Here is a 25,188-nt window from a genome sequence, read left to right as displayed (position 1 = left end):
TCAGGATCTGGGCTTATTCTTTTTTCATTTATCTTACTGTCAAGTAAAATTCAGGAGGAATATTTTGCTACTGAGCTGTATCACCAACTGTAACAATTTACACTTTTTTTTGTTTCAGTAACACAGAAACCAAAAATTAGGAACAATTACATTTTTACAAACATGGGTAATTTTAAGACATTTAAGGACTTAAAAAAGGCATGTCATTGTTTCTTTTTTCTACAAATTCTCAAAGACTTTTAGAAACTATCCAATCCCTGCAGAATGAAACAGATCCTGTGCTGCACAGCACTGGGGGCGTGGCAAAGCCGTCTCTACGACGAGCGCACTCACCACTTTACTTCTGGGGTCTCGCTGCTGAGGTGACCCATTCGTGGCCTTGACCCCTCGCATCTTCATGCCATCTGCCCAACACAAGCACTGGTGAAAAGGACCGCCTCAAAGTCATTGATCACATTACATCTACATTGTTCTTTTTGTTTCTAGGGGAGGACAAATAAACTCTCTCTCTCTCTCTCTCTCTCTCTCTCTCTCTCAGAGATAAATCTCCTGACAAAATCGCAAAAGCAGACACTCACCAAAGGCATCATTCATCATGGCATCTTCCTCATCCTCTTCATCAGCAGCATCCAGGAGAGGAGAGAAGGCGTACCTGCACATCATCAACACAGCACCCTTCATTCATTTCAAATAAAACAATTTGGTATGACACAGTCAGCCATTGTCAACATCATCACTTCTGCCCAACTAAGCACACAGGGCTATTTTACGGCTGAAAACACTGTCAATATTGATCCCACAGAACCGGAAACAGAGTCCTGAAAAAGAAAATCAGGCTCAAATACCTCATAATCACACAGGGAGGCTTCTGACACTGAACACTCAGTCAATTTCTTATCAGAGGATGAAAAAAACATGTAACCTGAACCCAAACACAGTGACAGGTAGTACAGAAAAATCATATATAAAAACATATACACAAAAACAAAAAATGCAAGTGTGCAACTTGCATGTCCTTGGCACAAAGCAGAACACAGCACATTAACAATGCTCCCCCCCCCCAAAAAAAAACCCTCCCCAAAAAGAAAATGTACACACACAAGGTTTCTCACCAAAGTACTATTACCACTTATTTCCAATATAATCACTTTAACACTAAATATCCAGTGAACAACATGACACAGGAGAAACAATCTTTCAGTTGTGCAACCAACATCATAAAAGAAACTATTAACACGTTTTTTTCCTCTGTCACAAGCACCTGAAAAGCACAGCCCTCATGCTGCAGTGACTGACCTCTGGTTGTTGGCAGTGGGTCTCCACAGCAGCATGATGATGAAGAGCAGGATGACAAACAGCAAGTGCCAGAATGCCTCGTCCACCCACAGCTGTTTCCAGTCCTGTACACACACACACACAACTTTCACTGTACACACGTCACATATGTAGTCATGTACACACATACCTCTCACTATACATACTCCAGACCTATATGTAGTCCTGTACACAAACACACACCTCTCAATGTATACACACCACACCTATATGTAGTCATGTGTACACACACACACACACACACACACACACACACACCTCACTCTATACACACCACACCTATATGTAGTCATGTGTACACACACACACAAACACACACACACACACCTCACTCTATACACATCGCACCAATATGTAGTCCTGTATACACACCATACCAATACATAGTCCTGTACACACAGTACACCTATATGTAGTCTTGTACACATACACACACCTCTTATTGTACATACAGCACATCTATATGTAGTCCTGTACACACACACACACACACACACACACACCTCTCACTGTACATACAGCACACCTATATGTAGTCCTGTACACACACACACACACACACACCTCTCACTGTACATACAGCACATCTATATGTAGTCCTGTACACACACACACACACACACACACACACACACACACACACACACCTCTCACTGTACATACAGCATATCTATAAGTAGTCCTGTACACACACACACACACACACACACACACACACCTCTCACTGTACATACAGCACATCTATATGTAGTCCTGTACACACACACACACACACACACACACACACACACACACACCTCACTGTACATACAGCAGACCCATGTGTAGTCCTGTACACACACACACACACACACACACACACACACACAAACCTCTCACTGTACATACAGCAGACCTATATGTAGTCCTGTACACACACAGACACACACAGACACAGACACACATCTCTCACTGTACATACAGCACACCTATATGTAGTCCTGTACACACACACACACACACACACACACACACACACACACACCCTCTCACTGTACAAACAGCACACCTTTATGTAGTCCTCTACACACACCACACCTGTATGACATGTAGTCCTGTACACACACCCCACCTGTATGACATGTAGTCCTGTACACACACCCCACCTGTATGCACACACCACACCTGTATGACATGTAGTCCTGTACACACACCCCGCCTGTATGCAATCATGTACACACACACCTCTCACTGATGTATACACAGCACAACACAATGTATCTTGAATCAGAGAACCTATACCAATAAACACCACACCTCTAATCTGTTGCACAAACATCACAATACTCTCACTGGTCTACCAAGACCCAAAGCTTCCTTTACGGTAAAGAGTATGAGAACAAAATGGCAACCAAACCACAATCTATTCTTGAAAGAGAACACTCAACATGATAAATATTTGGAAACACATGTTTCTGTTTTCAACCATTCCATCCAAACAGTGCACACTTACACACACACACACACACACACACACACACACACACACATGCACAGACACAAATGTACACTGCCACTCCTATCACCACTTCTACAATTTAGTCAGCTGAGACATGTGAAAAGGGAACGAGAGAGCACATGCTTCTTCAAGAGATGTATTTACCATACTTCAGCTTGTACCAAGCCTCGACAATCCCACCTCCACAAGTACAAAGCCAGCCTGATGACAATGCCCACCCCCTCTTACCTTGATACACTGTTTGAACTTGTGCTGGGTCATGAACCAGATCATGTAGGCCACAGATGCTGCAAAACACAGATATCAAAGACTGGTGAGAGGGCTGTTAGGGTAAAATGAATACAGAAACACACAGACAGTCAAAAAAAGGGCATTCAGACACATAAGAAAACAGGAAAAAGGATCATCCAAAATGACAAATCGAATACAGCTAAAAAGGTTTGAATGAATGAGACAATGACAGACAGACAGGACAAGCAAAAAGGCAGATACAAACTGTAGCACTTGTATAATAGACAGCAGCATACCTCAAGAAAAATGTACAGAAGAAAAAATAAATAAAGTTTGAGTGAGTGATAGAGAAGAAAGTGTTGTATATCATTCATATGTGGAGTGATAGCCTAGAGGTAACGCGTCTGCCTAGGAAGCGAGAGAATCTGAGCATGCTGTTTCGAATCACGGCTAAGCCACCGATATTTTCTCCCCCTCCACTAGACCTTGAGTGGTGGTCTGGACGCTAGTCATTCAGATGATACGATAAACCAAGGTCCCGTGTGCAGCATACACTTAGCGCAAGTAAAAGAACCCACAGCAACAAAAGGGTTGTTCTGCAGAAAAATCCACTTCAACAGGAAAAAAACAAATAAAGCTGCACGCAGGAAAAAATACAAAAAAAAAACAAAAAGAAAAAAAAACAAAAGGGTGGCGCTGTACAGTAGCAATGCACTCTCCCTGGGGAGAGCAGCCCTAATTTCACACAGAAAATCTGTTGTGATAAAAAGAGAAATACAAACACAAATATCAGACCGAAAGTGACAGCGTGCCTAAACATCAACCTACCCAACACAGCAAAGATGAGAGTGTTGGTGAAATGCCTGTACAAGGTCAGTTTCACCACATTCCGTCTCAGTCGCAGGGTGCGTGTTGTCTGGATCAGGCTTGAAAAGATGTGCGCCAGTCAAAGAAAACACAGGTCTGCAATACCACCTTACACTTCCCAGCCCAACACAGCGGGAACACAAGTCATCACACATGGACAAACACACACCTTTTCTTCTTTTCCAATGGACATTAAAGAGTTCAGTTGACATGTGACTTGTCTACTACCCACTTCGTCCATGCAGTCACATTCAGTTTCCTGGGACACGTGTAATGGGTTTGTTCCTGTTTCCACAGCCAATCAAATGATGGATCCTTAATGTGGGTATTTGATCTTCTGCCTGTTTATGCACAAGACAGGGATTTGGGCAATAATCTGCATGTTCATGTTCGTGCACAAAACAGGAATTTAGGCAATCTTCTGCGTGTTTATGCACAAAATAGGGATGTAGGTACTCACAAGACTCCACAGATAGATCTGGAATTTTTTCATTTGAACCCAGGACCCTCAGATTTTTATAAAAGTCCAATGGTCTAACCACTCAGCAATTGTGACTGTTGGTCTGGTATTTTGTTCATGGCAGCTTCTGTTGGGAAACAATGACGATTTTATTCTGATTTCCCAGGAAATCACAATTCGCAACCTGAAAATCATGGATGGTGTGTGCATGTGCATGTATTTGTGTGTGCAATCAAGTAACAACAGAAGAAAAGGTCTATGAGCAACACAAACCACCGCTGCACAACTTTCCAACAGAAAACCAAACACTGAAACCTGCAGTACAGTGTGTGGTGATGCCACTACAAGGATATCCACCAGCAGATGATGGCCTCCAGCACAGCCAAGGGCACAGCCGCCAGCAGGAACTGGCTGGACTGGTCCGCTTTGGGCTGTACACACACAATCCACCAATTCTTCACTTTACAAGTTAACAGATAAGCATAGAAACTGCATGTTGGTAGAATCAGTACGGCATTGGATTTCTGATTCAGTGTTCACCAGTGATCTAGGTTTGAGGCCCAATTTGAGCATAGTGCTGTGTCCCTGGAAAAGACACTTTCCTCTTTATTTTCCTCAATCCTCCACCCTCATGCGAATGTACCTTACTTCAGCTGGGGATGGTTAAACAGCAGAAGGAGAGGACTGGGCCCCACCTTCCTATGCCACGCTCTAAACACAGTGGATATGAATTCACTGCCCCAATGGCTGTAATAGGCTCTGGGACCTTTGACCTGTTAACAAAAGCAAAAGCAAGGCACATGCTTTTTTTTTTATATCCAGCCCTTCCCCTAAAAGAGGGACTACAGCCAAAAAAAGGAAATAAACTAATGAAAACATATAAGTTACTATAATCAACCTCCCCAGTTCCAGTTCTTGATATATTCACCCTTCACTGCCATCCCACCCAGAACAGAGGGAAAGAAAACACGCATGAGCCAAACAAAATGAGATGTATGCAAACACCACGGCCCGAACACAAATTCCTCCTTCTGTAATCGAAGCCCACCCCATACCCACACATCAGGCTCCTGTACTCCTCTGTGCCACATAGATCAGTATCGGTTCATGCACGTCACAGGTCAAAATTGGTTGAAGGTCCCACAGCCACAGTTTAGGTCTTAGCATAGGAAAGAGGAGCCCAGTCCCCTCCTTCCACCACTGTCACCTTCCCCAACTGAAGTTAGGAACCCATTCACACCTGGGTTGAGTGAGGAAAAATCGGAGTAAAATGCCTTCCCAAGAACACAACGCCATTCTGAAACGGGGCCTCGAACCTTATTAATCGCTGGCGAACACTGGAACCTAATCTATTCCGCCATGATGTCCCTGAGGACTTCGTAGGACCCTACAAAACAGGCAAAATTGAAGCTAGTTCATCCTTTTGCTGCAATGATTCATTTTCCACGTCTTCAAAAAAAAAAAAAAAAAAAAGGGAAAAGACAGACATGACAGCTTTTTTCTTTTCCTTTGTGTGTGTGTGTGTGTGTGTGTGTGTGTGTGTGTTTGTGTGTGTGCATGCAATTTCTTCTTTTTCTTCTGTGTTTGTCGGCTGAAGCTGCTGTGTTCACCTGTATGTATAAGTGGGCTTTTAAGTGTATGACCATTCTTACCCCACCGCTCATGCAGCCATGCTGTGTTTTCTGGGTTTTAGTGCAATTTCAAAAATGTTTTATCTTTGTAACAAAAAAAGACATGACATAATACAAAATCAAAGAAGGAAATAACTGTAATGAATTACCATCATAAGCATATTGTTGCATTTAATTACTGCCTATATATTGCATTAAACAAATAGTAAGTCATCATCATCATTTATTCTTTAACACCATGATTGTCAAGCACATGCAGCAACTTTATTACTGTACTCTACAGACTACGAGGTGATACCTTTCCTCCCCACTTCAACCTATGTGCCTTGTAATACTATGCACCTAATGGAGGATTCAAATCTGTCAAACTGCTGACATGAATCAAGACTTGTAAAAAGATAGACTTCAACTGAAGGTATGAACACAACAATGGCAGCAACAGCAAATGACCCGTCAATGCTCAAAATTTTCTATTTTTTTCCCTTTATCATTTTGATGTGTGCCTTTTAGCATGCTGTGCCGTATGTTTTGTTAAAATCAGAATTTTCTTTTAATTTGGAGGGTGTGCTTCCTGGAAAAGAGGATGCTGCTGCCAGTAACACAAGGGAGGTAACAACCAAGGGAGACTATTTGCCGCAGCTTCTTTTCATTTCTCCACATAGCAGACTGGTAGTTTGCACAGGACAGGAATCCAGACCCCTGCCAGAGCCTGCACCAGTGGGTCACGGTTAAGTATGTGTAATTAAAGTCAGAATTTTTCTTTTAATTTGGAGGGTGCTAATCAGAAGTGCCTTGAAGTCAGTAAAATATGATATAACAGCAAGCATCATACACATAATGACTAATCTGGCATCACACACAGACAGACTTATCTCGCATCTACCACACATGCACAGATATATCTGTCACACAGATGTGCCCAACAACTCACAGAGCTGGCCCGCATGCAGCCCTCTATAGAGGCCAGGATGAAGTAGAGGCCCCCGACAAACAGCACTTTGTGGAACGCCTGACCCAAACGTGGCCTGCAAGGTCATACATAACCACTCATCAATATCTGTAAGGTGGTACATAACCCTTCCTATACATATACAACATGGTACATAACCCTTCCTTTTCATCTACAAGGTGGTACATAACCCTTCCTATACATCTACAATGTGGTACATAACCCTTGCTATACATTTACAAGGTGGTACATAACCATTCCTACACATCTACAAGGTGGTACATAACCCTTCATCAATATCTACCTTTACAGCAACCAGGCATCGGGTTCAAAGGAGAAAATCAGAGGAGACATGAGACAGATGACTTTTACAATGCAGTGACTGTCTTTGACAGCGCATGTGCATAACTGTGTGTAACCCGCTGGTCTGTCTCAGGGAAAAGATATCCAGGCTCTAAACTTCAAAGTATTTTACCCTATACATTTCGTAACTGGAGTGGGCGAGGACAGTGAACAAACACATACACACACACACGCACACACAAAAAACCAACCACACACACACACACACAAAATCTACATGACCTCCAGTGCACACACCCACACATACACACACCACGCTCATGGACACAATGTCCACACACACCACACACACACAGAAAATCAACAAGATGACCTCTAGTACACACACACACATACACACACACACACGCGCAAATACACACACATACACCCACACCACGCTCATGGACACAATGTCCACACACACCACACACACACAGAAAATCAACAAGATGTCCTCTAGTACACACACACACTACACACACACACATACACACAAATACACACACACACCCACAAAACCACACACACACATTGTACCCAGTCACCACACACGGACTCACTTGACAATGCCGAAGCCCAGACTGACAATGATGACCAACATCCTGGCCAGAGTTCGCTTCAGGCATGACACCAGCTCCGCAAATATCACCGCACCATGCACTGAAAACCACACACCAGAGGAAAACCTGCACTGTTGCCAAGTCACTTTTCATCATGTTCAGTAGTGCCTGTCCTGATTCAACATATGCAGGACACCACCTAGTATGCCCCCCTTCTCACCACAGAAATCAGTCGAGGAGCCAGACTGAGTGAGCATCACCCCCAGAGTGAAGACCACCACCATGTCCGTCCAACCTGCTGACAATGAAGAACTTGACAGGAACTAACCCCAAGCATGGAAGTGGAGAAGGTTTGAAACCAAAGTCACCGTGACAGCAAGCCGGCAAGGATGCAGGCAATGACAATGCCGCTGTGGATGTCCCTTTAAGTTTTGGGACCACTTGACAAGGCTGTTCTCCATGCTCGCTTTTGTAAGCTATCCTGGCATCAACCTGGCCAGAGAGTTATGTACCCCTGCAGTGTTGGTTGGGAAATTTGAGCAACACTCCCAAAGTTACATCTATGAAGTGGATGATCCTCCACTGTGTGGTCCCAATCTTCCAACTTGACCCCATAGCATACTTTACACTGGGCATGAGGGGACGGCCTTGGGGCAAAAAAACCCCCCACCTCAGCAGGGACTTGAACCCGTGTCCTCTCAGTCATCAGTCTGCAACACTATCCTTTGCCACAGCAGCAAAACAACCACAATTATATCCAAAACTATGTAAGAAGCTGCCACTTTCCTCATTTTTCATTCAGTCTCAAGCCTTCCATAGCTATCTGCAATAAAGTGTTTCACATCACTTGTTAAGCAATACAGTTTGCTAAAACTAAGCATGAAAACATCTTTTTTTTTTTAAAGAAATGCTGCTATTTCAAACACTCAGTAAGAGAAAATAAAAAACAACTTTTAAGCTAATTGTGATATGCAACACATTATAATGTTCAACAGTCACTAGATCAACATAGATGTTGTGTTGTTTTTGCAAGTTATTTCTTTTTGTTTGTTTTCTTTTCTACTAAGGTCACATGCCAAATCTTGATTATTTAGCTTCCTTTGACAACTTCAATTCTTCAAGGCCATGCAAATATGTCAATGACCTGATCAGATCACATAAAAATACTGATCTATTTTTATTCATTTATCACTTTTTTATAATCAACCCAGAGGATCCAAAGTGTGCCTAATCTGTGACAGTCCAAGCATTTTCAGACACCAGATATTTTCACAGTAAATATTGGGAGGTGACACTTTACATGTTCAAACTGACCCACAGGGTGTATTCCATAACTCATGTCACATGTCTAAACGTCCTCACCTCTCAGCAATGTTCTCCAGCTATCACTGACAGTTTAAGGCTTTTAGTGTCCACAAGAGAAATGCAGGCTTGCCAGCTACGTGCTGGTTACAGCTCACCTGACTGTCCGGTCTTGTTGATGTTCTCATACTCTGCGAAGAATACTGCTTTCTCCAACATGCCTGTGACACACAGAAACAAATGAAACAATCACCGTGGGTCAGTGGATATATGCATGTTAGTTGTGGAAGTGTTTTTTGGGAAGGTCTGCAACAGGCTGAAGAAGATCAGTGATCCTCAGCAGAAGCTGGACATCAACCACCCTATTCATCGCGTGTTGTTGGAGGAAAAACCCTACAAAGAGGTGGGGGAAGCAAATGTAAAGACTAAGGTTTTGTGTCAGATTGTGTGTGTGTGTGTGTGTGTGTGTGTGTGCGTGTGTGAGTGCACATGCATATAAATCTACATGCATGTATGAGTCTGTGTGAACACCTACAAGCCATGACATGAGGCACTGGTGGGGTGAAGAAGGGGTGGATTTTCATTTAAAATCACACTTGTGGATAGACATTATAACGCACACAGTAACACACACATACACAAACACGCTCTCCTTTTTTTGCCTGTTCTGTAATCACACAAAGTGAACAGACTCTTTACACACACACACTCCCCTTAAAACAATCCTCAGTCAATAAACAAGCCCTTGTGGGGGGAAGGCTCACCCAGTAGAATGACTCCCCCGATCCAGAACTGCACACGCAGCAGGTCTCGCCAGTTACAGGCCAGCAGCACCAACCACACCAGGCCATAGACGATGTACACCAGTCCCATGATGCCATAGAAAATGAGCAGTGGGTAGTCCATGGCCGAGATGAAGTTCTCCTCCCCGTAGAAGGTGCGGATCGTCACTGGACATCACCATAACACATATATATCACAATACTTTATCATCATCAGGGAAACACTACAAAATACATAATACTTTATCATCGTAAGAGAAACATTACAAAATACAAAATGCTTCACCATCATCAGGGAAACATTACAAAATACACAATACTTTCTTATTTCCAAGGAAGTACACCATCCTCTCTTCCCTCCACAAAAAATCAGAAGTGGAGCCCCTAAAGCAGCTTGGTAATGATCCCCATTACCATTCTGGCAGCTCTGTCATGACCAGGACATGACGCTCTGCGTTCCTGCAGGCTACAGCGGCTGGGCCAGGAGGGAATTAATGGTGCTTGGGCAACCCAGTGCTTCCATTCACCTGTTTTTTCCACCCAGGATTCAGTGATTCCACTATTCCTTTGGGCTGTGTTCACATCTCTGAAGTCACTGATGTCTTCATCATTCGCTATGGACTTCTCATGAATTACCTCCATAAATAAATCAAAATCATTTGTGTATGTTACATAAACAATGAGAATCAACATCAATATGAATACATTAAAGGCATTTGTGTTTAGGTCTTACACACACACACACACACACACACAGAATCAATTTGTCATTTAGAAGCTGAGACTGGCATCACACACACACACACACACGCGCGCGCGCGCGTGCACGCACACAGAACTAATTAGCCACTTTTGAATTGAGATTTGCATATAATATCACAAACAAGCATCTTTGGCATTAACTCATACACCTTGTCTTCAGGTGTGTTTTCTCTGTTATTGTAGTTGTTGTTGTTTTTGTCTTCAGCAGTCACTTATCTGTTTGGAAAAGCTGAAGGGTAAAAAGAAGGGTGCTCAGCAAAGGTAACCCATCCTAATCTTTGAACAGGATGCCTTCATTTTTTCAGTAGATGCAGATGACAAACAGGTAATTCCCATCCACCCAGGGACACACACACACACACCAGACTTGCAAACTTTACCAGACTTGCCAGTCCCTGAACAAACTTTGAGAGGACTACTTCTGCCAACAGAGAGGAATATTTGTAAGATGAGAGGATTATATTCAGTATCACAACCAAAACAACATGGCACTTTTCTTTTGCAATTCTAAACACTTTTTCACACACACACACACACACACACACACACACACATGCACACACACACACACACACACACCCCACCCCCCACCCCACCCCCCCCACTATACCCTTCACTGGCAAACAGTTTCACACACACAAATCCACACATTAATGCGAGCATGCATATACTATACTGTACACATACATACAAAATACACTGGAGTGAAAAAAATATCAGCAAAGGTTAACCCACCCTGAGCTTTGAATGTGCTGCCTTTCTTTTTTGGATGCAGGTGGATGACAAACAGGTAATTCCCATCCACCCAGGTACTGGCCACCACAGGGTGATCCAGCTGAACATGCAACAGTCAACCACAGAATGATAACTTTGTACACTTCATGTTTACTTTCAGTTTTTTGTTGTTTTATTCTGTATTTGTGGGCTGCAATGCCCATGTTCAATTGTGTGTAGATCTACAAATAGGCTTTTACAAATATGGCCGTTTCTACCCCATACAGGCAGCCAATCTTCTGTTCTGGTGGATGTGAATACTGGATATGTTCCCGATTACATAGCCCAGCAAACTCTGATATGGATTGCAGGATCTTAAGGTACGTATTTGATCTTCTGCATACATGTGCATAGACACAAAAGGACTGCTGACCTGGGAGATCAGAAAAATCTCCACTCTTACTCCACCAGGCCCCAATACAGGGATCAAACACAGGATCCTCAGACTAACAACTTTTTATGCCAGGGCATTACTCGGGTGCAGGATTCAATGAGTTAACCTACATCAACCAACGTCAGGTGCCCATTCACACCTGGGTGGAGTGAGAAACTCAGAGAAAATTCCCTTAAAAGGGAGGTGTGATGGCAGAGTCGATTAAGCGTTGGACTTCTGATCAAGAGTTTACAAATGATCAGGGTACGAGGCCCCATTTCAGAAATGTGTTGTGTCCTTGGGAAAGGCATCTTATTCCAATCTAAGGATGTTTGAAACAAGAAACAAAATAAAACTAATCTACAAAGGAGAAAGAATACAATTATTCATAAATCCTTGCTTGTAAAAGGCGGCGGGTTGGCGTTGTTTAGAGGGCCAGTAGTAGAGGGCCCAGAGTGTCAGCGAATCGATTGCGATCGCGCCTTAATTTTAGCACGATTCCCCAATCCAGCTATATAATTATGTGACCTGGTTGGAGACATAATTTGACCACAAACAAGAACGCCAGAGAATCGACAGACAGACAGAAAATATGAAAAAACTTAGCCGTATGAAGAGCACAGGTACAGGAGTCATGATGGCTGCCGGAAAAAGAGGGCAATAACCAGCGGGACAAAGGGGAGGTTACCTACTTCCGGGAGGTTATCGGCCGTAGTTTCGTCTGCTCCGCATAGGCGGATAGTAGTTTGCACAGGACAGGAATGTCAGACCCCTGCCGGAGTCTGCACTAGTTGGGTCACGGTTAAGTATGTGTAATTAAAAACAAATTATTTGAATGAACACTTCCTAAAGTGATGGTGAGAAGAAAAAAAACAAAAACAAAAAGAACTGAAACTGTAATAAAATGAGTAATAAAGTACATATCACCTGGTTTGGTTTGCCAGCTGACCTGGGAACCTGAAAGTAACAAAAACAGAAAAAGATGGCCTTTATTAGCACTCTTCTAAACTGCACAAGACTTTCATAATTTACCACAATTTACAGAAAACAGCGCTGTTTCTATACAACTCACACAGCTGAATTCCACCTGCATTATGACCATGCTGTTACCTGCTGACATTCTTCTCCGCACACACCAGCAAACTGCCTCTGCATACCTCTGTGCTACCACAGATCTCTCATAAACATACCAATACAATGACCCCTCACAATACAGGAATATCAAATTATCTGTCGACATCCTGATGACATGAAACAAATTACATATCACAGACACATTCTTACACTGCGCACAAATCTATTTAATGAGAACAAACATATCTTATGCTTCTGCAGTATTCCCAGTTAAAAAGTTGACCAGTGCACAAATAAGAACAAGCACACAAGCACGCACACACTCACGCGTACACAGAGTGCAACATCAGTCACCTCTGTCGCACTAGATGTATCTCCACCAGCAGACTCTGCCCTCTTCTTCCTGGAGGGAGGAGAAGATGTGGCTTTGCTGCCTGATGGCCCTGGGGTAGCCCCGCCTTTGTGTGCCGTGTCAGAATTAGATGGGACAGGAGTCCCTGCACCAGTCCCCGGCTTGCCAGTGTCTGCAGACGCGCCCTCCTTGTCAGGACCCGACTGATCAGGCGAGGAGGGGGCGTTGGGAGGAGCTGGCGTCTTCGGGGCAGGTGAAGACCCTGCTGCGTTTTCGGTGCCACTGCCAGCAGCGGAGGAGTCCGATGTCTTGCTCTGGGTTGTAGAGTTCTGGGGAAATTGTGGAATATGTGTCAGTTCAACAAAGTTCACTGGCACACTGCAGTGATCACTATTAAAAACTAACCCTGGTGGATATCATCTGCATCAGTGTCAACACACTTCTGCCAATCCTACAATGATGCAGATCAACAAATGAAAAACAAAGAACACAGATCAACAAATGAAAAAAAAAGGTATATCTTCAATTTAGGTACAATTAAAAAAAACATTTGTGAACCAACCAACCTGATCTCATTCCACTCCTCAATAGGAAAGTTTCAACAGTTCTGCTGTTTGTACTGTACTGTTAAACCACAGCTACTTAGTGAAATAAGGAAACATAATTCATAATTAAACATATCATACTGAGACACACATGTTCACACCCAAAACATGATACACACACAGACACACACACACACAAATACACACACAGGTAATACAGCACAAACAACATGCACTCATACAAGCCATAAAGGAAAGAGAAGCTAAAACTGTGAATCATCTATAAAATGAAATTGAAACCTGAACTGCTTAATTTACCTTGGCTGTTTGTGGAACATTGAACACTTGCAGTTTCTGACCAGGCATTCCCTGAAACAAACATTTCATAACGTGAAAATCATTTGAGTGAAAAGCATTCCTTTGTATAACCCCGTCTGGCTAGCACACTGATCAAGTCAAACTGGTGCAAGCAATACCAGTTATTTTGCTCTGTTGGCCAATTTCTGTGGCTGAAATGGTGTTACAATACCCTCCCATGTGGAGTTCTTGCTCAGCCAATCAGCATGATTCGTTCCTTCAGTGCTGAACACTTCCACTTTATTCATTCTATTACAGTGAAACAGAACAATGAACAGGTTTATGTCCTATTTCCCAACCTTTTTCACTTTCTTTATGTGCATGTTGCCTTTATGTTTTGTGAATGTCTTACTTGACTCAATTTCTTCAAGTGTTCACTGAAGTCCATTGTATGAATATAAGTCAAATGAGTGAGCACCAAATGCAATCATGTTTCGTAGCTCAACACAAACGTACATGGCCAGAACATTCCATTCAAATGAGTTCATGTGCTGGGTCTCCATCATGATCACTGTCACCACAGCAAAAAGCAAGGGATTTGGGGAAATGTCATTTCCCTAATATATAACAAAGGTGCTGCCCCCCTGAAAACCTTGCAAAAGCTTTCCTAACAATGACGTTTTGCCTGACTGGCTTCCTCACACAATGAAAACTTCACCAATTGCAGAAAAAGGTCTTTGGGATTTTTTATTTTGTTTTGGATTCAATGACTGGTGCAATGGCTGAATGGTTAAAGCACTGCATTCTTGCCGGAGTTTCCTGATTTGGATTCCCGGTTTCAGCACGTCTGTTGGGTTAAGGGTGGAGATTTTCCAATCTCTCAGGTCAACATATATGCACAGACCTGCTAGTTCCTGAACCCCCTTCATGTGTACATGCACGCAGAAGATCAAACACACACGTTCATGATCCTGTAATCCATGTCAGTGTTATGTGGGTAATGGAAACAATAACATACCCAGCATGCACACCCCGAAAACAGTGTATGACTGCCTACATGATGGGATTTAAACTATAAGGAAAATGATCATACATGTTAAAAATTTTGTGTGTGTGTGTGTGTGTGAGTATGTGGTGTGTGTGAGTGACTTAAACCTGACTAAAGGACACAGGAAATTAAGGATGAGCACCCAAAAGACAGCCCTCAGTTGGCTCTACCTGGGTAGGCAGCCTGTTAAAGTGTTATGCAAATGACTGTGTTTATAAAGCGCTCAGAGCTTGGTCTCTAACGATATCTATATCAACATCATCATCATTCTTTTACTCATCTGATTTGTAACTATCCTCATACCAATTTCTGTGGACAAGACGCTGATATTTTTCCTGGAGATCTAGTGCCTTGCGTATCTGTAACGTTCCTCCGCTGATGTCAAGGAGGACCTGTTAGTGCTTTTTTGTTTGCTGCTGCTGTTGTTGCTCTTTTTGCACTGATGACTTAGTCCTGGATGTATCACCATTACACGTGCCAAATTCATCACATGTTAACATACTTAATATCATAATAAAATAAGCGTTCACTGTCATTTAAAATTTAGTCTTCAGGATGGTCAAATAAGTACCTTAAAGAGTACAAGTATACGGTGGACTTCTGCCTTGAATTTTCAGTCTGGTAATCTCTTTTTTCCTAATCTCAAAAGCAGTGCCTGCCTAACATCATACTTACCTCCAGCTTGAATTCCTCTTCAGAGCAGTTGTGACTGGAGCTCCCGTTCATCCATTCCACTTTATTGTAGACAAGGCTGGATTCATTGTAGGGCTTAATCATATATAGTCCTATGCCTTCCTGCATGTGCATAATAAGAATCAGAATCAAAATAACTATGGAACATACAAAGTGTAACAGAAAAGGAAACACACACACATACATTCATTGCAAAGAAAGTCTGATAAAAACATCACCTTTCCACTATTCAAACATCTCACACACACACACACACACACACACCTGTATGCATGCACCCATGCTTACTTTTTTTTCAGGTATACTTGTACAAGTTACAACATATATTACAAATAAGGTGGTGTGGTCCATGTTAACCCGTTAACTTCCTTGGAACATAAGACATGTGTGTGAATTTGTTGTTACACAAGACAGAAATAAATAACTAGTTATCTTACATTTATGCCTAAAAATAACACAGGTTTGGATTCTAATAACCAGTTTAAACTGTATTTAATAACCAGTTTTAAATGTTGCCTCTATTTCCCACTTTGTGTGACCAGCACTTAAGAATGACCCATATCAAACATTTGTAAGCACTTACCTGCGATTTGAGAACATTAATCTCGTCTGTTGCCGAAATGAATTCCATGGCACATGGAGACATTCGTAATAACCAGCTGATTTCAACACCATCTTTATCTTTGTCACAATCCAGTGACACTGCACACAAGCATATTGTAACAGCACTTAAAAAAAAAAAAAATGAACAGTTGTTTTCCATTTTATAAATAATGATACGATATCATAATAATCAATACATACAAAACACAGACTATTCTTACTTAATAATTTGAATAACCTATGTTAAAGACACACCACATAAAATAACATACATTCAAAAATTTCAATAATCAGTAAGTAAATGAATTTAATGATAGATCAGATAAGAATCAATGTCACTGAAAAGTCAGACCTGACAACTAAAGTTGTGGCTTTGTTTTATCCAGAGTTGATTTTCAATTTATAACAAAACACCTAAATAACAAAGGTGTAAATCCCTGAACCCAAATAACTGACCAAATATATATATATATATATATATATATTATATTATATTATATATATATATATATATATACACATATGCAAGGCAAAATCACTGACCTGTCACCATGAGTTTGCTGTCCTTGTACATATGTTTGGATACTGCTTTGTATTGACGGTCCTGTTGGAAACAATGTGATCATACACAATCAAGAGAAGCAATAAACAGAACCTATCTGATGTTTGTTTGCTTGCTTCCTTGCCTAAGTTTAATCCTTCCTTTCAATACAAACATTGAACAAAACAATGTCTAAATATACATGTTTTCTTTTTATTTTAGAAAAAAAACATTTATGATCAAGAGAAGAAAACAACTGGAGCTGTTATACATGACGATAATTTCATGTGACACCCTCATGTACCCACTACCTACAGACCAGTAATAATAATAATAATAATAATAATAATAATGGATATTTATATAGCACACTATCCAGAAATCTGCTCTAGGTGATTTACAAAAACACTTTTGTTAACATAAAACATTATATCAATGCTACATACACACACCAAAATGTGACTACACACGCGCGCGCGCGCACACACACACACACACACACACACACACACACACACTGCATACATACATTTTAACATACATGTGTATCTAACAGCTACCCTTACACATACGCACACATAGGCAGGCACAAACTCACATAAACACACGCACACACAATACATGCATGTAGTTATGTACACATACATATGTATACACACACAGTCAAGCACAGCTAATGCAAAGGAAGTGGACCTGCCACAACTGAACTTATTGCTGAGGGAAAAGGTGAGTTTTGAGACAAGATTTAAAAGATGCGAGGGAATCAGAATGACGGGAGGTTATCAGGAAGCTTGTTCCACGTCTCTGGCAATTGAAAAGAAAATGATCTGTGTCTATAGGTCTTACTTCTGACGTGAGGTATCCTGAGAAGTCGAGTATCAGAAGAAGAACGGAGCTGGCGAGACGGGGTATAGATATGGAGGAGTTCAGAAAGACACTTAGGGCCAGATCCGTTCACTGCAGAAAAGGTCAGAGTGGATAGCTTATAGTCTATTCGATCAGAAACAGGCAACCAGTGGAGAGACTGAAGGAGAGGAGAAACATGGTCAAATTTAGAAGCTCTGCAAATGAGTCTGGCAGCGTTATTCTGAATTCATTGGAGTCTGTCTAACAGATATTTGGCCGGCCAAAAGAAAGTTGCAGTTATCCAATCTTGACAGAACCAGAGAGCATACAACTACAAGTGTCTTGGTTGCATCGGTTGAGAGACAGTGGCGGACAGAGCTGATTCTACGCAGTCCCAAATAGGCAACTTTAGAGATATTCGAAATGTGCTGTTGGAAGGAAAGAGACTGGTCTAGGATTACACCAAGACTGCGAACAGAAGGCGAAAGTGAAACAGGTGTGGTATTGATCAGAACAGAGTCAGGAAAGGAAGGATGTTGATGAAACTTCTTTGGACAGGTTATCATAAATTCAGTCTTATCATCATTTAGTTGCAGCTTGTTGCAAGTCATCCAGTGCTTTAGGCCAGCAATGCACTTCTGTGTTTGAGTCACCAGTGCATCAAATTCAGCTATGGAAGCTGACTGATAAAGTTGTGTGTCATCAGCAAAGCTCTCATGTGACATCGCATGATGACTGATGACATCCGACACAGGAGCCGCATACAGCACGAAAAGAACAGGACCTAGGACGGACCCATGTGGGACACCATATTTTAAGGCAGGTACTCTAGAGTATCTACCATTTACACACACTTTCTGTGTACGATCTGACAGGTAAGATGTGATCCATGCTAGTGCAGTGTCACGAATACCAAAGGAAGTTTTATGTCTGTTCAAGAGGATAGAGTGGTCGACAGTGTCAAAAGCTGCTGACAAATCTAAGAGATAATATAAGACACATATAATAGGAATGGTATACATGTACATCTGTTGGATTCTTTTCTTCCTCTTCTTTTTTTTAATTTTTTTTATTTTTTTTTAAAGATTTGGAATAGAAACATACTTTCTTCCATTTTTTCTCAGAGGTTCTTGTGTGTTCAATGTGCATGGCACAAATGACTTTGTACAAAACTGTACAAAACACAAGCATAATATCAGATCTGATACGATGATCATGATTTAATAGAAATGTCATAGATCTTTTCTGCGGTGAAAAAAAAAATCTTCTGTTTTCTCTTTTACCAGGCTTTAACTGAAAACTTAAGTTCAAATGTAAGTTTTGAAACATGATATCAACAAAAAATAGAAATCAACCATTGAATGGCTAATGACGTAATGCAGTGACAGGTGAACCAAACACCATTTGTCTGCTGCACATTTGCATGTAACATGGGTGAGAATGAATATTTTCAGCCATATTAAAATAATATATTACATTAATATATTTGAAATAATGGAACTCTGAACAATGGCACCTTTATAGGATTCCATGTGGAAGTTATGGCCCTGATCGAATGCATGGGCAAAGACTTACAAGGAGTCAAGGAGAACACTCTATCAGAAACTGTTAACAAAAGGCAAGTTTTGGCTTTTTTTTTTCTTTCTTTTTTTAAATAGATATCTTAGCATATGCTGTAAAGCTGACAAAATCTATGCAGGTACAAGCAAACTTGACACCAATGTTGTGCAATAAAGGTAGGCAAGTCAGAATGGCAAACATAGGCATATATATATCCACTCCCCAAGCCTTCCATTCAGCTTGGCTTCATTTTTTCTTTCTTTTTTCTTTTTAAGTTGCACACGGTCAGCGCAGAAACAGGGCTATAATGGTTAGGGCAAACAAACAATTTTTTTTTTTATTGGGGGGGGGTTGAAGGGGTTCTAACAAATCATTTTACACATATGTGTGTGTGTGTGTGTGTGTGTGTGTGTGTGTGTGTGTGTGTGTTTGACCCTTTTCACTAGTCTAAGCCAATATGAAAACATCCACTCAACTGTTTGACAACACTATATAATATATATATATAGAGAGAGAGATTTCTATACATGACACAATCATGAATCATAGTCATTATTGTATTCATAAGCAAAGATGGGCATAAATTTGTCTTATGTCACTGTTCTGGATAGCCTTGAAGCTTTTCTGTTTCCACTCAGTCAAGCTTGCTGTCTAATGCCATGTCTATTCATGTAATGCAACCTCTTTGTTTGCACAGCATTCACAAACACAGGCTTTGCTGAACTGGAAATAATGACATCAAGTTGGTGCAGTTTCTATTGTGTTGTAATACTGTAATTTGTACTTGAAGCCTTTTTTTATTCTTTTTTTTTTCTCTCTTTTTTTCACAACTTCTCTTGATTTATAGTGCATCCTGTGAAACTTCGAACATGTTTCATTAGTGCATACCTTTGACTTAACCCCTAGGCTGCCTATATGACGAGGTAACTTGTCAGCGCAAGCATGTACACTTCGCTGCCACAATGACGAGATAACTCGTCATCGAAATATTCGGACTTATCCTTGGTTTTCGTTCAGTTCGTTGAGAAAAATACTGGTTGCTTTAGGTTGCAGATTCATAGCTAGAAACAACATCTATTTCATGAGGCAGTCCTTTATTTGAACATTTTGGTTGAGTTACTGGCCGCAGTGTTTGCCTGACTCATCTCCTTGCTCTCTCAACAAAATATCGGACTGACGCTGTGCTAAAGACATGCAATCGTGGTGAACAAAATCAACCAAAATTGCTTTCTTTAACTGATGCTCTGAAAGAATTGAAGCCTAAATTCGAAGGAGAAGACAGTGATGAACATTTATAGGACGATTTGATAGAAAATAAAGGGAGCAATCTTCTTCTTCTTCTTCTGCGTTCACTCGTATGCACACGAGTGGGCTTTTACGTGTATGACCGTTTTTACCCCGCCATGTAGGCAGCCATACTCCGTTTTCGAGGGTGTGCATGCTGGGTATGTTCTTGTTTCCATAACCCACCGAACACTGACATGGATTACAGGATCTTTAACGTGCGTATTTGATCTTCTGCTTGCATATACACACGAAGGGGGTTCAGGCACTAGCAGGTCTGCACATATGCTGACCTGGGAGATCGTAAAAATCTCCACCCTTTACCCACCAGGCGCCGTCACCGTGATTCGAACCCGGGACCCTCAGACTGACAGTCCCACGCTTTTACCACTCGACTACTGCGCCCGTCGGGAGCAATCAAGAGAGTAGCCAATATACGACTATCAGTAAGTGATGCTGACTGTGCAGATGTAGCAGACAACAGAAAGTGACTGAATTATTAGCAGGACACAGTGTGAGCAATTTTTTTGGCACTCAGCCAGCGCAGTCTGATGAGAACTGGATAAAGTGACCGTGTGAGAGGGGTGAAGAGGAGGGGCATGGCCTCACATCCATATTATCACTTGGAGAGGTCACAATGCATTGTGTATCTGTCTCTTTTTTTTTCAAATATTTTTTATTGTGGTTGTTCTAGTATGATTTTGTGTGTGCAGATATCCATTTGTTCAAAAAATATTTTTTAATGCAAATTGCCTGACTAATGTTTGTAATGAACAAGTTGAAAATGTGACAAAAAACAAAACACTGATTTCAAAACAACAGCATGTCACTGCAAAATATATAAAATAGGAAAAAATCACGTGTTTTCTATTCTTTATTCATTTACCTTTCAGAAAATATATACTTTTAATTTTATGGGTCTTTCTCCAATAACAAAGAGCACAGATTTTTTTTTTTTTTTTTTTTTTTTAGCGAAAGTGTTAAAAAATGCTTCAGTGACACACATCTGAATGAACAGGAACTCTAGTGAACTATTCCCACAGCAAAAGCAATCTAACATTGAACATTTCTCATTATTTACTGATTTCAACACACACAAGTATGATATTACGAAGTAGCTGGACGTTGATCCTCGATCGATATGAAGCTTAGTGCTTCGCAGAGATCCCTACAAAAATGTCACTGAACAACACTGGTAATCGTTACATAATTTTGGTGGGAGTTGATTGGCAAATAACAAAATAGTGGGAGTTCATCAGAAATTTTGGTGGGAGATTTGGCAAATACAGAGTCAGGAGCAGGTGCTGACAGCTGAGGGTCACGTGCCCCATCTATGGATCAAGAGTTTGATTCCTGGTTGGACTTTTTTGTACGCGGTTCTATCCACTGACCTATTTTTAGATAAGTGGGTTCTTTCAGTTTCAGCCATTATGAAAAGTTCATGCAGGACACCGGTGAAAGCAAACACAAGAATCAAGAAAGGTCTGCACAGACTTTCAATTTCATTGACCAAGATCTGAACAATACATCCATTAATTATTCGGGACCAATGTCGAGCTGTTCGCTGCACATCAATCATGGAAAGAGAGAAAGACATTGTGACAGACACAGAGAAAGACCCAGGTAAAGAGGATGATTGACCATAATCTATTTATCTGAGCGTTATGATGAATAGTGACTTTGATGAATAATTATTAGACAAATTAGCATGCAAATTTACAAACCCTAAGACAAAACTATCATACCAAGAAGGGGCGTGGAAAGGCCACAAGGCTTAATTTTTTTTTTAATTTTTGCCCCAAATACTGTATCTGTTTATATATATATATATATATATATATATATATATATATTCTGTACCTGTACCTGTTATGTTTGTTTTGGAACAGAACTTCAGACTCAATAAGAATAAACAAGTAAAACGCATCAAATCATGTTAACTTTACATGTACACTCGTGTTGGTCATAAAACTATTTTAGGAGAATGATCCAAGTCTCACGAACCGCGGCCAATGACTGAAACCATGAACCAGATATGAAACGTGTGCTTGTCTGCTAGTAACAGTCAGGAAGAGGGTCATGCAATCGCCTTCAGATCAAGATACAGACGCAGCATTCACGGGATGCTGTTCACTTATCAATAAATCTTTCTGAACGAATGTTCCAGTTTACCTCATCCATATCGAGAATCCATTTGCCCTGTTCTGGTATAGCCAAAACAGAAACTGAGAAGAGACCCACAAGGATGGTAACGACAGTCGCCATCTTTTATTGACAACACGGATCATTAATTCAGCAGCAAATGCTGCAGTTTCGAAAACACGACAAAACAAAGCAACTAGAATATCAATCCAAACTCATGAAACAGGTTGTCAGTTATGAAAAGGAAAATAGTACATAAAATCCGCAGTTATGTTATGAATGAAAAAGTGTCGTCTGCTCGGCTGCCATCTGAAAAACCACCTCGTCTCAAATCACAGCTGCAACGCACACACACACACATTTCCTCCCACCCCCCTTGCACAGCCTCTGTCAAGGAGGTGTCAAAACATGTGGACTGATCCATGTAACGTAAGCGCATCTGCTGTCTTCTTCTTCCAAAGAGAGACGTGAAGTGTCACTGGGGCGCCACATTGAAGAACTGTTCACTTTCAGGCTAAATTACAGTGATATTAATATGTAGTGATCTCTCTCTCTCTTTCACCATTTCCCCTCCCACAAAACACACACACACACAAACACACACACACACACAAAAAAAAACCCAGACAAACTGGCAAACAAACACACCAGCTTCCATAACACTGATACATATATAATACCCACTTGTAAGCATGCACAAACATGAAATACATTTGAAATCTACAGTTTCAGTTTCAGTAGCTCAAGGAGGCGTCACTGCGTTCGGACAAATCCATATGCGCTACACCACATCTGTCTAGATTGAAATCTACAGACGTAGCTGATAGGATGAGAAGAGTTATCCGAGATCATGAACGCAACGTTTTGCATATTGTTCGGTCTTCTTTGGCCAAAATTAGACCCTGCTCCATTTTGACGAAATATGTGCATTGTTGCGGGTTCGGTGACCGGATATGAACTGAAATCGCTTGGTTGTTGTTTTGTTTGGATAAATTCAATCTTCCAATCTTGGTTGCCTTTTTCTCTGTGTGTGTTTTGGCTTGTCACAAAAATAGTACCCTGTAGATACAAGTATAGGCTACTCAGTCAATTCACACGTTTCACTTTCACAATTGAAATACTACTACTACTACTACTACTACTACTACTACTAATAATAATAATAATAATAATCATACAAGATTACAATAATTGGCTGAGTGGTTAAATCGATGGACTTCAAGTTCAATCTGACGGGGTCCGGGTTCGAATTTCGGTAACGGCGCTTGCATGGTATAGATGAGGTAGGGGGTGGAGATTTTTCCGAATCTCAGGTCTACACTGATATATCTGCTAGTGCCTAAATTCGTGTGTCAGTTTTGTTGTTGTTGTTGTTTGTTTGTTTTTTGTTTGCTGGTTGGGTTGTTGTTGTTTTTTCATGGAGGTGGGGAGGGGGGGGGGGCTTTTTGTTGTCAGTTTTTTGTTGTTTATTTCGTTGATTTTTTGGGGGGGAGGTGTGCTGGGTTTTTGTTTGTTTTTTTTTTTTTTTTTGGTGATCTGATTTAGTTTCTTCTTCTGTTTCTTCTCCTTCTTCTTCTCACTTGCCAACCTCCTGCACTCAAGAGAATCAGAAAGGTCCCGAAGAACAATGTCGTCATTGTCTTTTATGGCAGGGATCGTTTCGGTAACAGAACTTTGTTTATACTCGATTTCTTGCTGGATTATATTCACACACAGTTCATCCACTGTTCTATGTGACATGCTGAACTGTGACTCCCTGTAAACACTGCTACATGACATGCTGAACTGTGACTCCCTGTAAACACTCCTACATGGCATGCTGAACTGTGACTCCCTGTAAACACTCCTACATGACATGCTGAACTGGGACTCCCTGTAAACACTCCTACATGACATGCTGAACTGGGACTCCCTGTAAACACTCCTACATGACATGCTGAACTGGGACTCCCTGTAATTACTGCTACATGACATGCTGAACTGTGACTCCCTGTAAACACTCCTACATGACATGCTGAACTGGGACTCCCTTGTAAACACTCCTACATGACATGCTGAACTGTGACTCCCTGTAAACACTGCTACATGACATGCTGAACTGGGACTCCCTGTAAACACTCCTACATGACATGCTGAACTGTGACTCCCTGTAAACACTGCTACATGACATGCTGAACTGGGACTCCCTGTAAACACTCCTACACGACATGCTGAACTGGGACTCCCTGTAAACACTAGTACATGACATGCTGAACTGGGACTCCCTTGTAAACACTGCTACACGACATGCTGAACTGGGACTCCCTGTAAACACTGCTACATGACATGCTGAAC

General features: G+C 41.3%; 1 protein-coding gene across 1 annotated transcript in view; it reads right to left on the bottom strand.

Moving 5' to 3' along the window:
- Positions 1 to 25,188, bottom strand: part of LOC143295747 (transmembrane protein 87A-like) — an 87,056-nt gene that overhangs the window by 7,425 nt on the left and 54,443 nt on the right. The window contains exons 2-18 of the mRNA XM_076607370.1: positions 17,025 to 17,085; positions 16,462 to 16,580; positions 15,861 to 15,980; positions 14,159 to 14,209; positions 13,298 to 13,624; positions 12,797 to 12,826; positions 11,458 to 11,557; positions 9,943 to 10,128; positions 9,337 to 9,399; positions 7,877 to 7,976; positions 6,954 to 7,047; positions 4,745 to 4,822; positions 3,893 to 4,001; positions 3,062 to 3,120; positions 1,297 to 1,400; positions 579 to 652; positions 334 to 404 (exon numbers count right to left, since the gene is read on the bottom strand). Coding sequence (XP_076463485.1) covers positions 334 to 404; positions 579 to 652; positions 1,297 to 1,400; positions 3,062 to 3,120; positions 3,893 to 4,001; positions 4,745 to 4,822; positions 6,954 to 7,047; positions 7,877 to 7,976; positions 9,337 to 9,399; positions 9,943 to 10,128; positions 11,458 to 11,557; positions 12,797 to 12,826; positions 13,298 to 13,624; positions 14,159 to 14,209; positions 15,861 to 15,980; positions 16,462 to 16,580; positions 17,025 to 17,085 — 1,746 coding nt within the window. The remainder of the gene's footprint in view (positions 1 to 333; positions 405 to 578; positions 653 to 1,296; positions 1,401 to 3,061; positions 3,121 to 3,892; positions 4,002 to 4,744; positions 4,823 to 6,953; positions 7,048 to 7,876; positions 7,977 to 9,336; positions 9,400 to 9,942; positions 10,129 to 11,457; positions 11,558 to 12,796; positions 12,827 to 13,297; positions 13,625 to 14,158; positions 14,210 to 15,860; positions 15,981 to 16,461; positions 16,581 to 17,024; positions 17,086 to 25,188) is intronic.

This window comes from Babylonia areolata, chromosome 21, assembly GCF_041734735.1.
Source record: "Babylonia areolata isolate BAREFJ2019XMU chromosome 21, ASM4173473v1, whole genome shotgun sequence".
In the NCBI taxonomy this organism is placed as follows: Eukaryota; Metazoa; Mollusca; class Gastropoda; order Neogastropoda; family Buccinidae; genus Babylonia; species Babylonia areolata.
Note: the sequence above shows the minus strand (reverse complement) of the source record. Positions and strands in the feature narration are given on the sequence as shown.